Here is a 19,059-nt window from a genome sequence, read left to right as displayed (position 1 = left end):
TATAAAGACAAACATACACATAATTGCATGGTTTTCATAAAGGTCTATTTCCTTATTGGTAGGCAGCTCGTTTAATAGTTAAATACATTTAAATAATGTATAGGCGACTGCATGACTGCAGTATGGTGACTAGATAACCAATTCAACTAGAAACCAGCTAACAAATAACTGTCTAAATATTTAAAATACAGCTCTTGTTTAAATCAACCTTTGTTTTGCTCACCAGATTGGGGATTTCCAGTTACACACTAATGTCAATGATGGAACAGAATTTGGAGGATCAATTTATCAGAAAGCATGTGAAGATCTTGACACTTCAGTAAACCTTGCTTGGACATCAGGAACCAACAGCACTTGCTTTGGCATTGCTGCTAAATGTCAGCTCCCACTGCTAAATATCAGGATCCCACTGCTTCCATTTCTGCAAAAGTCAACAATTTTAGTTAACCGGAGTGGGCTACACTCAGGCTCTGAGGCGTGGTGTGAGGTTTACACTGTCTGCTCTGGTCAATGGGAAGAGCATTAATGCTGGAGGCCACAAATTTGGGCTTGCTCCGGAACTGGAGGCTTAATCCAGCTGGAAGAAACTTCTGGGAATAGATATCAGAAGATTTGGCCTTAATTATTTCTAGTGTGGCCAGCACACTACCCCCATGCTCTCCCCAAGAAGGTGATCAAAACAAAGGATGGTTTAAACAAGAGTTTCTACATTCTGTCATCAAATGCTTTCCCAGGAGTTTGACTTATCCTCCCAGTCCTGACCCCTCCACTAGGGCCTGGGGTGCCTCCCTGGGGTGCCTACTGTTCCCTATCAGCATCGGTTATGAGAGAAATGAGGGTGATCAGGAACCCAAAATTCAAAGTTAAATTCCCTCTAGGGCAGGGGTAGAAAGCATAATGGTTATGCAAAGAGACTCTCATGCCTGAGGCTCCAAAGCTGCAGGTTCAATCAGTCCCCCACACTGCCATAAATCAGAAGTATGCAGTGCTCTGGTAAAAAATAATTAAATAAAAATTTTAAAAAAACTCTCTCTAGCTCATCTAAAGATAAAAGAATGAAGATTCTCCTTTGGTGTCTCTTCCTGCAGAATCAGCAGGTTGAGGACAGAGAAATGGGAAACTGACGCTAAGAATTAGAAAAGCTGAGTCTGTTCCTCACAGGCAATTACCAGTCACCAGGGAAAAAAAAAAAAAAAAAGAAAAAGAAAAAAGCTTTTTTTTTTAAGAAGTGAAAAATAAAAACAGGAATAAACCACTTTAAACAACTTAGAACACAAACAAGAGTGAACTTTCTAGCAATAAAATACATGATGTATAAGAAAAAAAAAAAAGATAAATCGTGAAGAATGCATGGAAATGACCTGTCCTTAGACATATGATGGCAAGAGCTGCCCCCTTGCCCCGCTTTCCAGCAAAAGCTAAAGTGTTGGGGTTAAAGAGACACATTGTGATTGGCGAAAAGAATGCATAAACCATAGAGGAAATGCCTCTGAGAAAGCAGGCAGGGAATGAGTGAGGGGACCGGAGAGTCAGGAGGAAGCTGGGGGTTCTGTGGGTTCAGGTGCCTCTCAGCTGCAAATGCCCAGTTTCCAGGCAAGGAGTGACCTGTGGAGAGCAGGTTTCCTCAGAGCCTAAAGTGTTCCCAGAGTCCTGCTGACCTCTTCACAGATGTGCAAGGGAATCCACTACAGTGACCTCAAAGGAAGAGCAGTACCCGAAGCCCCCAAGTCTGATGACCACCACCATCCCCAAACTCCAGTTGACTTACCCAACAGCCAAACAGCAACAGGAAGGAGAGAGAGGAGAGCCAGGAGCAGGGACAGCCTCATGGCCTAGAGTGTCTCCTCTGCTTACAGTGATGGAGGGAGTAAGAAAGAACCAGAAGTAGGAGGGTACCGGTTCCCTCCTCCCTCACCTACTCCCTTCTCAGCGTTGCCCTGCAGAAAAGGACTGTGGAGGAAGCTGTCCCTTTTAAAGGGCGTCTGAAATTAGGGAGAACCTCCAATAAGGAGATATCCTGTCACATGAGGGGGTTGGAAAAACAGGAATTCAAAGTTACAACTTTGCTTGGTAAGCTAACTGTGAGGAGAGCAGACCCAGAGGAAGAGAGAGGGAGGGACAGCAAGGGACAAGCTGTGGGAGAGGAACAGAGGAGGACAGGGACAGAGGGGAATTAATAGTGACAAATAAGGGGCAAGGGCCTGGCTACTGGGAAGGGCAGAAATGAAACCGTCCCACCTTTCTGGGTCAAATTATTCATTCTTATTTTATAGAAAGTGTGAGAGACACAGAGAAAAACAGCATAATGCTCATGGAGCTTCCATTGGTGCTGTGGTACTACCATATGGTACTAGGGTTTGAACCTAGGTCCTTGTGCTCTCATCTACTGGTACTCCAGACAACCCCCACTCTAAAGTCACAGAGCAAGCACTAACGTTTTCTGCAGGGTTGAAATAGATACTCTTCATTCTCCATTTCATTTTCCATATTCAGTGCTTTATTCTCCCCTCACCCTCTTCTCATCCACCCCCTTCACTGCCACCACCCTTAGGAAGCTTCTAAAGAAACATCTCGTGGGGGGGGGGGCAGATAGTGACATACCTAAGCACACATAGTACGAAGTGCAAGGACCCGCACAAGAGTCTGGATCCAAGCCTCCCATTCCCCACCTGCAACAGGATCACTTCACAAACAGCAAAGCAGGTCTGCAGCTACCTTTCTCTCCCTCTCTATCTCCCCCTCTTCTCAAAATTCCTCTCCGTCCTATCAAATAAAATGGAAAAGAGAGAAAGGAAAGAAGGAAGAAAGGAAGGAAGGAAGGAAGGAAGGAAGGAAGGAAGGAAGGAAGGAAGGGAGGGAGGGAGGGAGGGAGGGAGGGGGGGGAAAGAAGGAAGGGCTCATGCTAATTGATCCCTTTAAGAAGTCAGATCAACTAATAGAGTGCAGGACTTGCATGCCTGAGGCCTCCCTGTTTACTCTTGTCACTGCACATTCTGGTGTAGTGCTCTGGCTTCTTTCTCTGCTTCTGCTTCTGCCTCTGCCTTTATTTAAAGGGGAGTCAGGAGATAGTTCACTTGGTAAAGTACACATTTTGCTATGTGTGAGGAGGACCCAGCTTCCAGCCCCAGACAGCACAAGGGATAACTCTGAATGGCACCAAGGGAACAAACCTTCAGAGACTATTTAATGGTTGCTATTGTTTCTCTCTTTCTCTCTCCCAGTTCCATCTGAAATTAAAAAGAAAAAAAATGAGTTTGCTGGAAGTGGTGGGGAAATCATGTAAAGTATGAAGAAAGGCTAAGTCAAAATGGGAATCTTAGTAATCTCTGGAGGGACCAAGTTCTAGAAGTTGTTCTCTAGAAAGTTCTCAAGAAAATAGTAACAAATGGTTTGATGCAAAGCCTTGCTGACCGACATACCACAGTGATCCTCCTCTAGTTTAAAGGTATCATCTAGCTAGAAAAAATTCTGGTAGTTTGTTTGAAAAGATGTATATTCATTTCATGATGGTGGACTTCTTCCTGGGAAAAAATAGTGCCAAATTTCATTCAACTCAAATACTAGCCCCTAGAGCTGTGGTTTGTCATTTTTCAGAAGTAAAAAATGAACTGGGAATATTATGAAACAATCATTAGATAGTCAACCCTCAGTTGAATGGTGGGAAATGTTAACAATTTAGAAAGAAGTTGCTGGAAACATTGTAGTTTTGAAATTTTAAAGGAATAGTTTATCTTCAAGGAGAAAGCTCTAAGATTCACCATCTTTGTGATAAAGTTGTACTTTGCTTCTCATAAAAATTGTGACATAGTTCTCTTCCTATTTGTTGCTTTTTATTTATTTGTTTTTTGGCATTTTGAATTTAAGGTTATTCTGAAAGGAAAGAGAAAATCCTAGTAAATGTAGGATATAAAACAAAAGCTTATTTTTTAATCAAGTGATAGTAATGGACTGATAAATTAGTTGCAAATAGATGAAGCCAAAAGTTTTTTTTTAATTTGTTTGTTTGTTTATTATTGGATAGAAACAGAGATAAACCGAAAGGGGAAGGGGAGATACAGAGGGAGAGAGAGAGAGAGACAGAGACACATGCAGTACTACTGCTTCACCATTCCTGAGAATTTCCCCCTGCAGGTGGGGACCAGGGGCTGGAACCACAGTCCTTGCACACTGTAATGCATGCGCTTAACCAAATGCACCACTGCCTGGCCTCCAAAAGTTTCTTTTTAGGGAGTCGGGCAGTAGCGCAGCGGGTTAAGTGCAGGTGGTGCAAAGCGCAAGGACCAGCCTGAGTATCCCGGTTCGAGCCCCCAGCTTCACACTTATCCAGGAGTCATTTCACAAGCGGTAAAGCAGGTCTTCAGGTGAATTCAAGGAGTAGAAAGCTTTGGATGATGAAAAGTTCAGAGAATAGATAATGTTAACAGATTTGAAATACTTAAAAGTCTGGATATACCTAAACACAGAAATACATGGATACTTAAGTCTTTTTTTTAATATATATATTTTATTTTATTTATTTATTCCCTTTTGTTGCCCTTGTTTTTTTTTATTATTATTATTGTTGTCATCGCTGTTGGATAGGACAGAGAGAAATGGAGAGAGGAGGGGAAGACAGAGAGGACTAGAGAAAGATAGACACCTGCAGACCTGCTTCACCGCCTGTGAAGCGACTCCCCTGCAGGTGGGGAGCCGGGGTTCGAACCGGGACCTTATGCCGGTCCTTGTGCTTTGCGCCACCTGCGCTTAACCCGCTGCGCTACAGCCCGACTCCCTTAAGTCTTTTTTTTAATATTAGCTTTATTTATTTATTGGATAGAGACAGCTAGAAATCAAGAGGGGGTGGGGAATAGAGAAGGAGCAAGACAGAGAGACACTTGGCAGCTCTGCTTCATCACTCGCAAAGCTTTCCCTCTGAGGGGGGGGACTAGCGACTCAAACCAGGTTCCATGCGCAGTGGATACTTAAGTTTTAATATATACTGGGTATATATTCTTTTTTTAACAGGAGAAAAAAAAGCATGTATTTGATACTGCTATTTTTTTTTTTTATAATACGGGAAGTTTCATAGAAAGGTAAAAGAAGCTAATGTACCATTTTAACAAAGGACTATAAATTGGAGACAAAAAATAAAAAGGTGTCTGGGTTTCTAGGATGTGATTAATTCCATTAAGATAAATAAGTGGAAGAAGCTGATAGCAAGTAAGGACAATTTAGAAAGGTTTATTTGTATAGGCTCATCTAGACATTGAAGTCCTGTTTAAGTGATAAGATTCTCATCTTGGGCTGTAGAGATGGCATACTGTTTATGCAAAAGTCTCTCATGCCTGAGGCTCTGAGGTCATAGGTTCAATATCCAACACCAACTTAAGCCAGAGCTGAGCAGTGGTCTGGTTTCTCTGTTTCTTTTTCTTTCTCTCTGTTTCTCATTAAAATGTGTTGTTTTTTTTTTTAAAAAAAAAAAAAAAGAAGGTTCTCCTCTCCAACAACTTTCTTACTGGAAATTTATGCCTTATTAATTAGGTAGAAAGGATTATGGTAGACAGTCCTTCCTGCATTAGTTGGTTCTCAATTTCCTTGAGCTCACAGTAATCAATATATCAAAGCAGCATATTTTGAGTGTCATGTTCTGACTCCCTACATAAAACCTGAAAAGTTCTGTCCAGTATTTTCATTAGATCTTTAAAGATGATAGTATTTTTTCAAAGAATGGTCCTGCGATCACCTATGTCAAATCACATTGGACCAAAGATATAAACATATTCTATATACATGATATAAACTTAGTTTATAAGAATATACTTAAAGCCTTAGATACTGAATTGTATATGTAAAATTGTTTAAAGGTTAAGTTTTATGTCACGTACATTTTACCTAAATAAAAACTCAAACCCAAATCTTGCTATCCTCTTAGTACACTGCGACTAACTTTTAGCTATTGATGACTGTGGTAGTCTTAACCTAATGTTTCTATAAGATAAAGGAAATCCTCACTTTTACCAAGATATGTATTGAACTGTTTCATATCCTCTTAGACTTACTCAAACAACTCTCACAGCACACCCACTCATTCCATATAAGATGAACTTGATGACTCCTGTGAACCGAAATGCAGTAGTTCCAAGAAACATTAACTCAACAAAAATGTTAGTGACTTCATCTATCATTTCTCAGCAGTCTATTTTGTTTAAGACTACGTTTAAGTAAGCAAATCTGCTCAACTGGTATCAAGATAATTCCAACTTAAAAGAAGAGAACATAATGATACAAATAAGTAAAATAATTCCAATTTACTTATCTGAAATTTGACTTTAATTGTAATTCATTTCAGATAAGATATTTAGATTTATAATCTGCATTCTATGGGCATAGAATAAAGAGCCTGTATGTTTCATAATTCTGTAATGATGTTACATTGTGTTTGTCATGGTGTACGTTCTTGTCAGGTATATATTTAAATTTACAAAGAGTTTAATTAGACTACGTGACCCCTTTTAATATTTAAAAAAATTAAAAGACAAAAGAATATTTTATGATCAGAAATAACTTAAACTTTATAGATAAAATTCAAAACACAAAAAATGTGGTTTTCAGAACTACAACAAATATCAATATTACCTATATTTTCCAGCAATTTAAAATGTATATACACTTTATAATGCGTTTACAAACTAAAATGTATACACACACAATTGAACACCTGTTCTTCAAAAGTATCTGGAATTCCTATTGCTTCACATACTCACCAGTGTTAGATGTTTTCAGTGTTTTGGATATTGAGATTCTAATTTGCATTTCCCCTGATGACAAATGATGAGGCGCATCTTTTCTTATTCTAATTGTCTAATTGTTTCTATTCAGGCCTCCCATCATTTTTCAAGTGGATTTCCTTGTTTCTAAGACGTGTGAGAACTATGGTGATAATCTTTAGGAGGTGGGAGGATTAGGACACAGAACTTTGGCAGAGTGGTGTGGAACTATACACTATAATCTTACAATCTTGTAACCTACTATTAATCACAAATAAAAAATAAATTCAAAAGTTAATAAATTAAACTGCTTAATTTTCTTTTCACTGAGTTACAGAACTCTTTGTATGTCCTCTATAGCAGCCTTTATCAAATATGGTTGTTGAAAATATGTTCTCCCAGTTTTGATTTATCTTCTAATTCATTTGATATTGCCTATCACAGAATAGTTGTTTTTGTTGTTTTGTTTTTTTTAATGAAATCAGCTATCCATTATTTTTCTCATGGATCATGTCTTTGGTGTCATATCAAGACAGACAGAGTCATATCCAAGGTCATCGAGAATTTCTTCTATTATCTTCTAGTAGTTCTATAGTTCTGCTTTCCACTTGGATTTTTCTTTCCCACTACCTGAACAATAACACCACTACTCCCAGAACCTTTATTTATTTATTTTCTAGAAAGTGAGACAGAGAAAGATAGAAATGGGGAGAGGGTGAAAGAGTAAATCTATAATCTATCTATCTATTTAGGGTTGGGGGAGATTGCATAATGATTATGCAAACAGACTCTTGCCTGAGGCTCTAAGGTCCCAGGTTCAAGCCCTCACACCACCATAAACTAGAGCTGAGCAGCCAGTGCTCTGGTAAAATCATCATCATCATCATCTTTCATGTGTGAAGAACATAAGGTATGTGATCAAGCCCAGAATGTTCTGCCTTCTACTCATAGTTTATCATGAATAGATGCTGGATTTTGTCCAATGCATTTTCTTTTAATATTTATTTATTCCCTTTTGTTGTCCTTGTTGTTTTATTATTGTAGTTATTATTGATGTCGTTGTTGTTGGATAGGACAGAACGAAATGGAGAGAGGAGGGGAAGACAACAAGGGGAGAGAAAGATAGACACCTGCAGACCTGCTTCACCACTTATGAAGCGACTCCCCTGCAAGTGGGGAGCATGGGGGGGGGGCTCGAACCGGGATCCTTATGCCAGTCCTTGCACTTTGTGCCATATACACTTAACTCGGGCTCTACACCCCCGACTCCCTGTGCAATGCATTTTCTGAAAATATTGATGTGACCATGTGAGTTTTTAAATCAATGTGGTGAATTATTTTCATTGATTCAAATGTTGAATCAACTTTGCATAAATCTCACTTAGCCACACTGTATAATTCTTTTATAGCTTTTTTTTATACTTTTTTGACTTGTCAGTATTTTGCTGAAGATGTGTGAGGAATACCATTAGCATTTATATAGAGCTTGCACTAAATCCACATATTGCTTTAGGTAAAATCAACATCTTAACGACGTTAATTCTTCCAATTATGAGCATGGAATGTTTTTCTTTGTGTCTTCTTCAATTTCTTTCAAAACAATAATTTGTTAAGCATCAAACAATACAGAGCCCAGATAGCCATTCAACATACTTTTCCTCCCCTTTTTTTATGCCTTATTTACAACTGTCATTCAGTAAAATGGGATACATATAAGAAAAACAGCACTTTAATTTTAATTTAATAAAAACATTTCCACATTTTAATTTCAAACATTAACTTTTAGGAAGAAAGGGCATTGTAAAAGTCTATTATAAGTATAGACATTTATTAAAATTATTAAATTATACGAGAATAGTTTCATCATAATGACTTTTAATGTATCATTCCTATGACTAATTTTACTTGAAGACACAATTATCAGATGGCCTCTAAACATTAGTTGGAAAACTGTATCAGCAATTTTAATACATACATATTTTTACATGCATACTTCCAAAAAGCAGAAAAATTAACTTTTCATAAAGGCACCAGAGCTATATGAGTCCTACTAGAAACAGAAAATATGAGATATGCAACACAATTTCAATAGCACTTTAAATCAAACAGTGTAGAACTATCAATATTTCATTAGCCTAGCTTGCCTATTAAAATCAGTCTTGAACTATCAATATTTCATTAGCCTAGAATGCCTATTAAAATCAGTCTTGAACTTTAAAAATGTGTATACAGATTAAATATATAGTGCTATAAGTTAGGTATTTAATAATTATTCCCCCTTTTGCATGTAATCTTCATTATTTGTATGTGCCTATGTGCCTTCATTATTTGTATAAAGTGTTGCAATTTCCAAATATCAGGCATATTCATTTTTAAATTTTTGTTACAAAATACATTCTAGTTTATGTATTTATTTTAGTTAATATTACTTTTTTTTTTTTTTTACCAGAGCACCACTCAGCTCTGTTTTATGGTGGTACTGTGGACTAAAACCTGGAACTTTGGAGCCTCAGGCATACAAGTCTTTTTACATTACCATTATGCTGTCTCCCCAGCCCCTACAAAATGCATTATAAACTCAGATAAGCAATATTTTTCATAAATATAATATTTATACTTATAAATATAAATTTTTATAAGTATAGCTTACTCTATAAATTCTACCTTAATATTAAGTTTGTGTGAAATATTTTCTTATTTGGGAATATTAAAGGTTAACTATTTGACTTAAGGTTCTTAATAAAAACTATTTAGTATAATTTAAACAAAATTACTTGTATTGTTTTCTTTTAATTACAAGTATAATAAATCCCTGTAGGATTAGTAAAGATTAAAAGATGCATTGTTAAGATACCCTAAGGTATTCCTTTGAAACATATAAAGACCAGTGAGGACCTCAGTGGAAGTATATATACAGTAGGAGGTTTGATAAGGTGCTATAATTGGGGGTTCCATAAGAACTCACCTGCTGGACCCTCAACTGACTAAGGAATGAATACTCACATTGACTTGAATTCACATATTTAATAGATTGCTCACTTCTGAATATACTAATACTTGATAAAAACTTATACTCTGAGGAAACTTCAAGATCTTATATACATAGCTTTCATAAATTCAGGGTTTAAGTGGTCAGTCCCAGAAGGTAAGCTGTGACAAAGACATGAAAAGGGAAAGTCAAACAAAGCATTTTAGCTATTTGTTACTCTGGGATTTAGTATAATTGAAATTAACATCCAGCACTTTTCATGTTAATATGGTTTGCTAGTCAATGTGATGAAACAGTCCTGTTTCCTTTAATCTTTTCAACTCCTGTAAGGTCTGATGTTCCTTTCTTAGGTTTGGAAACTAGGACATAGAGTGGCTGAAGAACTACTCCCAAGTCAGAAATCCAGAAAGTAAGCTTTGAGCAACCACAGATATAAATCTGTTATAGTGCAAAGAAAACTTTTAAAACATATGGAACAAGTGGGGTTGGGAGACTTGAGAAGATCTGGGGAACAGAGGTGACAGATTGGTTCAGTTTATCCATTCTTAAACTTGTCACCATAGATCTTTGAAGAGCTTGGCCATAGTAGTCACTACTTTGTACACATTAGTTTCTCTCAAATATTTCCAGCATGTGAAAATTATTACCAAATAAGACACTCTACTGTGGATATCTGAGATACACTAAGGACAAGTTACATATTTATACACTTAACTGTTTAACACCAAGACATACAGAGGCTGAGATAGCTCACCTGGTAAGATGCCTGCCTTGCCATGCTTGCGACCCAGGTTTAAGTCCCCAGTATATAACACAGTAGTGCTATGGCAGTGATGGATGCTTCAGTGCAGTGGTTTCTCTCCCTTTCTCTATGTAGCTGACTGTTTCTCTCTATCTGAAAAAGTCAGCCTGCAATGGTGAGGCCTCAGACACACACAACACATAAAAAGGTATTCAGTAATCATATCACACAAAATACAAATGCAATTGCTATTATATTTGTAAGCTGAATTTTAGTTTTAAATAAGGCTTGTTCATAAGTATTTTTATTAAGTTTTTTAAAAATTTGTTATTGAATAGAGACAGAAATTGAGAGGGGCGGGGGAGATAGAAAGGGGAAGAGACAGAGACACCTGCAGCACTGCTCCACCACTCCTGAAGCTTTCCCCCTGCAGGTGGGGACCAGGGCCTTGAACCTGGGTCTTTGCACACTGTAGTGTGTGTGTCTAATCAGGTGTGTCACCACCTGGCCCCCTAAATAGGGCTTGTTCATAAGTATTTTTCATGCAGTACCCAATTTTGTGTTCTTTTATTTTGAAATCTTCATCCCCAACTTATGGTTTGCCCTATAAAACAGTATCTAGGTATTACGAATGAGCTTAGACTTCTATATATTAAACAATATTTGTTAGTATTCCAGTAGTAGTAATAGTTAAACTCTAAAGTGAACCAGAGATCTGTTGGTAAAAATCAGATAAAATATCACTTCCATAGTGGAATGAAGAACATAATTCCATGTCTAAAGAATAACCCCCAAACTGCAATTTTCAATTTGTTAAATGTACAATCTAAAAAGTATTCAGTAACTTCATGTATATTTCCTAGAAATTAAATTTATTAATTTATGTAATGTTCTCTAATTTAAATAAATGGTAAAAAAATTCATTTTTGGAGCTAGTGGCAAGATATGTTCTCAAACTTTCAAAAGGCTTTATTGAAGAGTATTTGCAGGGGGAAAAGTGGTATAGACATGACTAAACTAACAAACATTGCTAGAGGTACAGGGAAGTCAACTGAAAAGACCACAACTGCTTAGATTTAGCACCACTTGTATGCATTCTTAAAAAGTTGGAAAGATACAAAGCTTTTAGTTAAAATGGCTTACTCACTGTCTTCTGCATTTTTTATACAGTATAAAAACTTATACCTCAGATCAAGATAAAAACATGCAAATGTACAAGTATGTATAATGAAGTGGTTGGACTATATTACCTTTTCTATTTAAAACTCAAAGGTAGAGAAAACCCTGAATTTAGTGAGGTAATTAAAGTAAACATAAGACAGAGTCACTAGTAGATTTTTACATAGGCCCAATATGGGTGTGATGGTCCCCAGAGCAATGATTAAACTAAGTCGAACAAAAATGAAGGGGATATCTTGGAGCAGGATGCCCAGGGAATTTAGAAGTGGGTTCTGCGGAGTGGCTATAATTCGGAGGAGAGAGATATAACTGAAAATGTAGACTGGGTACAGCCAGCCTGATTTGTACACCGAAGGATGGCCAGCCACACGCACCATTTCAATGGTGTCAGACCATAGCAAAAAGCTCCACAGAAAGATCTCAGCACGGATGTCATGGTAAGACATGGTTCTCAGGATTCCTGAGTGAAAGGAGGGCTCCTGGGGTCCCACCAGTTCAGGGACAGGTGGGACCTGTGTTCTGACTGCTGATGGTTGAGAAGAGACCTGGGTCCTCCTTGCTGGTTGGGGAGCCTCAGAGTTTCCTCCATTTTGCGTCACTTGGTCTGTCACAGTTCTTATCTGTCGGAAAGTGGTGGCTTGAGTGTGATCGGTCTCGTTGCCTGCAATAAATTGATTCAAGTTTAATTTCAAAAATTTTAATACCAATGATCAGAGAGAAGACAAAGAGACCAGAGCACTGTTCAGTTCTGTCATGAGGTGGTGCTGCAGGTAAAGCTGTGGCCTTGGGGTCTCAGGAAAACAAGTTGGTACTCGAACAAAATGAGCTACCTCCCCAGCTCAACTTCAAGTTTAAAGACCCAAACATTTATTTAAATGTAAATGCTTGACTTTCCATTTAAATCTAAGGATTTTAATTTAAAGTTAGTACTTCCATAGCTGTATTTAGATTTTAAATTATAATACTGAATATTATCTTGTTTGATAATATGAAACTTATATATGAACCTTCAAACTAGAGAGTAAGTACACTGAAAAAAAAATGGTACAGAAAGCTCTTCACATCTTGTATATTCCTAGAAATGGATCCTAAATCTATCTATCTTTCTTTCTTTCTTTCTTTCTTTCTTTCTTTCTTTCTTTCTTTCTTGCGTTCTTTCTTTCTTTCTTGCTTTCTTTCTTTCTTTCTATCTCCACCAGGGTTGGTTATCTCTGAGGCTATAAATCCACCAATCCAAGCAGCTATTTTTCCCTTTTTTTTTTTTCTATCTTATTGTATAGGACAGAGAAATTGAGAATGAAGAAAGAGTGGGGAGATAGAGCAGGAAAAGACAGACACAGACCTACTTCACTGCTCCGGAAGCTGCCCCCTACAGATGGGAAGCTGGGCTCAGACCCAGGTCCTTAAGCTTGGCAACCTATACACTCAACCAAGTAAGTGAGCCATTGCCTGCCCCTGCCCCCCCAAAAAAATCATTCTTATCATTTCATAGTAAGAGCCATTATTGATTATTGAGGTAGGCACATTTCATATTATCTTATTTAATCCTCTGAAAAAAGCTGAGGCTGGAATTACTCTCTCATTCTGTAAATATGGAAACAAGGACTGCAGTGGTAAAATGACACCCAAATTCAAATAAAGAGTACAAAATAGAGTTGAAATTAACACCCAGATTTGTTTGACTACAATTAAGTCTTTTAACTTTATCGTTCTTACTATCTAGAGACAATATATAAAATACTAGTTATACCCCCGGCTCCCCACCTACAGGGGAGTCGCTTCACAGGCGGTGAAGCAGGTCTGCAGGTGTCTATCTTTCTCTCACCCTGTCTGTCTTCCTCTCCTCTCTCTACTTCTCTCTGTCCTATCTAAAAACAATGACATCAATAGCAACGATAATAATAACCACAAAAACGATAAAAACAACCAGGGTAACAAAAGGGAAAAAATGACCACCTGGAGCAGTGGATTCGTGGTGCAGGCACCAAGCCCCAGCAATAACCCTGGAGGCAAAATAATAATAATAATAAAGCATCTGAGTATCATAAAATCAAATTAATCTAAAAGTTCAATGGTCCAGTCTTGTCAGGTCCAGTAAGATCACTGCAACCAAAGTTTCCAGTCTTAGAATCAGCTGTGAAGAGGGAATCTACTTGCACATGAAACTTATAGTGAATGTGAAATTCTAAATCTAGTAATTTAGGTTATTCATTTTTGTTTTTTTAAATATTATTATCTCGGGGATTCAACTTCCGGAGGTGGAGCTACGAGCAGCAGATCGCTTTCTCTCCTCTCTCCTCTCCTCTCCCAGATCAACTAGGAATACCAAAGGAGACCACCCGGGACCGAAACAAGACAGGACTAGAATGACCACAGGAACCCAGTAAATCACCAGTGAGTACAAACACGTGTGGCTGGTGACAGAGGGGAGCCTAAGGAGAGATTAAGTGACTGCTAACAGTTCAGCAGTATATCAGTTGAGACACCACCTCCAGTCTGCTCCACCAACAAGGGGACAGCTTAAGGGAGGAGAGGACTCCCCAGAGACTCACCAAGTGCAACTCTGAGTCTCCATTGCTACTACCCTCAGAATCTGGAGCAGCAACAGGGAGGGACACCAGGGGACAGAGATCTAACCAGAAACTCAGGAAAAGACCTATACCTCAGTGGCATAGCTGAGGGGTTGTGAAAGTCTCTTTGTATAACCACTGGATTATCTCTTTCACACCCTACTTTATTTCTTGGTCAGGAGTCAGTGATTAAGCTAAGAAGCCTATTGATAGTTTAAAAGCCCTCAGGCTCCCATAGCCTACAGGGAAGAAAAAAAAAAAAAGAGGCTTTTACACCACTGAGCTCCAACTCAGGGATTGAAACAACTGTTAACTTCCACCACTGTGAACCCTTTAATTAACTTACTTAGACACAAGTCAATCCAGGCAATAGTGATCAATAATTTGAAAAGTACTGATAAAGGGAACTCATAACATAATATATAAAATGGTTAAAACAACAAGAAAAAATATTGGAGACTCGAACCAGGACAAGAGTCCAGCTAAAAGTCCTCCAGAGGGTGAAGCACAAAATAACGAGTTCAACATCCAAACATTAGCTAAGGAAATAAATATTATTATCTCTATTTTTTGGATAAAGACAGCCAGAAATCAAGAGAGAAAGGAATGGTAGAGAGAGAGAGAAATAGAGAGACACCTGCAGCATTGCTTTACCCTAGCAAAGCATTCCCCCTGCAAGTGGGGACCAGGGGCTTGAACTTGGGTCCTTGTGCTTTGTAATGTGTGCCCAACCAGGTGCACCAGCACCTGGCCCCTACTTTAGGTTATTCTTTGTCCAAAAATTTTTTAACTGGTTGGTGTAATTAGTTAAATGAAAGTATTTCATTTGTAGTCATGAGATTGGGCCTGCTCAACCTTCCAGCTCTCTGGATGAATCGGGCATTTACACATCAACATCATACTGTGTGTGTGTGTGAGAGAGAGTGAGAGACTGTGTACATGTGGGTGTTAAGGTGAGGTGATTATGAAGGAATTCTGAAATCTTGAGAATTTCTAATGGTGCTGACAAGTGTGGTTTTTACATATTGAATGAACAGCACATTATTTTTCAAGTGTTTATCTACTTCAACAGCATTTTTGTTGCTAAGAATGTAGCAGGCCTTGACAAAGTTTACTCAGTGAACCTGCTGAATTGCCAAATTATTTGATAAGACAAAATTTAAAGGGAGTCATTAGACTAAATTGTTCTAAAGGTTAAAGACAAAGTCAATAAAGATTTGTTGAACCACACTGAACTGAAGTGAAAGCATTTAAAAATAACTAAGTTATGATTCATGGCTAATTAAATGCTTGGTTACTATAAATAGTTGTTTAAAGGACAATAAACCGTAGTTTCCTTTTTAAACAACAATTTAAGAATTTACACTGTGAATTGAGTATATTTACACATTAAAAAACTCAACAAAAATTCTTGATGAAATATTACTTCTGGTGTGAGTCGTTCCCTTTTAGGAACCTCTTTGCCAATCAATGGAGGATTATCCTTTTAATAAAACTCAAACAAGACAGAGAATTATACACTAATCACCATTATTTCAATATTCATAATCATCTAATTTAAAACTCTGATGCTTACTTGTATTAGTGGCATCTCATTTCACCAAAAAAGAAAAATCAATATAGAAAATATTTCTGAGAATATGTCATGTCCTAGAGAACTCTCCTTAACCTCTCTTAGTAGATAAAGCTGTTTGAAAGAAAATCCAATTCCTTTGTCAACATTAAGAACACAGTATATAATTTGGGCTATTGAAGATGACTGCAAATTCAGCATTGTTTCCAAGTCAGGAAGTGGCCAACTAAGAAGTGACACATTAACATTTTTTTAAACAGTCTGTAAGAGTCTTACTATCTCAGGATAAGAACTGTGTGTATGAACAATGGGTTTTCTTCTAGAGTTTGTTTTTGTTTGTACTTAGTATAAACAGGGCTGGAAGCACCATGCCTCAACAAGTACTAACTTAGTTAGCAGGTACAAGAACTACTGTCCTATCGAGTGAGGATCATTAGAACTATTGATATTTGCTAGAAGCTTTGCTGGGCTCTCAGGGAATAGATAAGACTGAAGCATGTCAAGAAATCTCTTAGTTACTATAAGAGGCCAAAAAATGTGCTGAGTAATATTTCCTGTAGTCACATGGTTAGTTTCCCCTATAAATATTTATTTTTAAAAATTGTTTAGTGATGTTTAAAATTTTATTTATTTATTTATTTATTCCCTTTTGTTGCCCTTGTTTTATTGTTGTAGTTAGTATTGTTGTTGTTATTGATGTCATTGTTGTTAGATAGGACAGAGAGAAATGGAGAGAGGAGGGGAAGACAGAGAGGGGGAGAGAAAGACAGACACCTGCAGATCTGCTTCACAGCCTGTGAAGCGACTCCCCTGCAGGTGGGGAGCCGGGGCTCGAACTGGGATTCTTAAGCTGGTTCTTGCGCTTTGTGTCACGTGTGCTTAACCTGATGTGCTACTGCCCGACTCGCTCCCCTATAAATATTTCTTAAATTTCCATTTAGCTAGAATATGTCCATTGCTATTACTAGCTGTTAAGTGCTCTGTATGGGTAAGTCAATATTTATTTACACAAAATATATGGAACATGTACACATGAAGACAGCAACCAACTCACTTCCTTAGCCTTGTAGGAATAAAAGTAGTAACCATTCTGTGAAGGTCCCTACATCTAATACCAGTCACGAAGACAATTTTTGCCTTCCCTATACAAACTAAATAATTACATATTATTTTGACCATAGCTGAATGCATAAGTTAAAAACTCACACTTAATTTGCTTTCTTATTCCTTATACTAATATATTTATAGATATATTTCTATCTTTGTCATTCTCCAAAGTTTTACGTAGTATGTAGATAAAATATTAAGAATCATATGACAAATCAGTCAATAGTGAGGAGCCCATATTCATTGCTCTTGCAAAGAGAATAAAAAAGCAATAAATTATTTCAACAAAAAGAGGGAAAATCACAAAGAAAGGCAAGAATAAAACTCACAGTAAGGATGCACTAGAATCCTAACTGCCAGTATGTACAGATAAATAACAAGAGTCTATAGGCTGGGCACTGGGCATGGTGAGATAAAGAGTGTAGAAGCACTTTTGTCACCACTCATAGTTTCCTGTGACCACATGTAGAGTAAGTTGTGGCTGGGGATTTGCAGGGAAGATAAAGTTTAATCATGACAGGCTATCACAGGAGTTCTGAATTAAACTGATTGCCATGAAGACTCATCTGAGAAGTAACAGTCAACCTGAAACCAATTAAACCAAATAGGTATGGATGAATTTGGAGAAGAACAGAAAAAGGAACTTTCCAGTATTACAGCATGTACAAAACTCCTTCAGCTAGAATGGAATGGAAGAAGGACTATTTATTTGGTAAGAGGTTGAGAAAGCAGATCTTTATAGATAACAGGCACTGTTCTAAGAACTTTCTGTACATTCATTCATTCTTCTCCTGAGAAAATCTCATTTTGTAATTAGTGAAATTTTGTAATTAGTGCCATTCTATTTAATGAGAGAAAGAGACACAGAGTCACTTTTTAAAAGCGTTTGTTTTTATTTATTCCATTCGAGATAGTCAAGGAAAGCCTCAGGGAGCAAGAGAAAAGCCAGAGCACAGCTCTAATACACACAGTGCTAAGGTTCACACCAGGAGCCTTAGGCCTCAGATTCTGCACTCCACTATCCCTGGCCAGGCTACCGTCCATTTTAAAGGTGAGTAAATTGATTGTGAGAACTATGATAATTATTATGGGGGTGGTTCACAGAACTTTGGTAGTGGGTACAGTATGTAACTATAACCCAGTAATGCTATAATCTTGTAAATCACTAACAGAAAGTTAATTAGAAAATAATAAATATGAGCATATTGAGACACAGAAAGATGTTTCAAGGTCATAGTCATCAAAGAGAGATATCACAATTTAACCACAAATCCTTAACCTCTAGACCACACTATCTATTGTAGAAAGAAATGACAAAGTGCCTTATGGGCCATGATTAAGGTTTTGGACTGCATTCCATGCTCAGTGGAAAGTAGCTGAAAACTACAAGAAGGGATAGCAGAGTAGCCAGAGAGGATATGGGACCTCACAAAGAGCCTACTGAAGCCATAGAGGCAGCTGATAACAAAGGACATTGTTATTCAACTCACAGCAATCAGATCACATCAAAGAATTATTCAGAAAATGTATGACTAGTCTTTGATTAACAGTGCCCAAAATCTGTATGTCCTGAAAGGAAAATGTTCAGGGAGAAAACAAAATGTTTGTTTTAGACTTAGAATTCTAAAAAGTACCTTTAAAAGGGGGAGGGGTTTGGGAGGGGAAGGGGAGGGGGAAGGAAAGAGAGAGAGAGAGGGGGGAGTCTGGTTGTAGCACAGCAGGTTAAGCACACGTGGTGCAAAGCGCAAGGACCAGCATAAGGATCCCAGCTCCCCCAGTGCCCTGCTCCCCACCTGCAGGGGAGTTGCTTTACAGGCAGTAAAGGTATATTTCTCTCCCCCTCTTGTCTTCCTCAACTCTTTCCATTTCTCTCTGTCCTATCTAACAACGACAACATCAATAACAACAACAATAATAACTACAACAGTAATAAAAAAAACCAAGGGCAACAAAAAGGAAAATAAATTAATATAAAAAAATTAAAAAGAGAGAGAGAGAAATTAGCAATTGTTTAAAGACAGGGTCTAGGAGGTATGTTAGAGGCAACACACCAGACTTTCATGTCTGAGACCGCAGATATCACAGGTTCTATCTGTCACCACTGTAAGCCAGAGATGAGCAGTATACACACACACTCTGACTCTCCATATATG

General features: G+C 37.8%; 2 protein-coding genes across 2 annotated transcripts in view; both read right to left on the bottom strand.

Annotated features, from left to right (window-relative positions):
• MRC1 (mannose receptor C-type 1) overlaps positions 1–1,949 on the bottom strand; it is a 113,581-nt gene extending 111,632 nt beyond the window's left edge. Inside the window, exon 1 of the mRNA XM_016189657.2 lies at positions 1,769–1,949. Within this exon, the coding sequence (XP_016045143.1) occupies positions 1,769–1,829 (61 nt within the window). The 5' untranslated portion in view covers positions 1,830–1,949. The remainder of the gene's footprint in view (positions 1–1,768) is intronic.
• Positions 1,950–8,438: 6,489 nt separating this feature from the next.
• TMEM236 (transmembrane protein 236) overlaps positions 8,439–19,059 on the bottom strand; it is a 54,434-nt gene continuing 43,813 nt past the window's right edge. Inside the window, exon 4 of the mRNA XM_007526677.2 lies at positions 8,439–12,317. Within this exon, the coding sequence (XP_007526739.2) occupies positions 11,737–12,317 (581 nt within the window). The 3' untranslated portion in view covers positions 8,439–11,736. The remainder of the gene's footprint in view (positions 12,318–19,059) is intronic.

This window comes from Erinaceus europaeus, chromosome 6 (assembly GCF_950295315.1).
Source record: "Erinaceus europaeus chromosome 6, mEriEur2.1, whole genome shotgun sequence".
In the NCBI taxonomy this organism is placed as follows: Eukaryota; Metazoa; Chordata; class Mammalia; order Eulipotyphla; family Erinaceidae; genus Erinaceus; species Erinaceus europaeus.
This window is presented reverse-complemented; position numbering and strand designations above follow the sequence as displayed.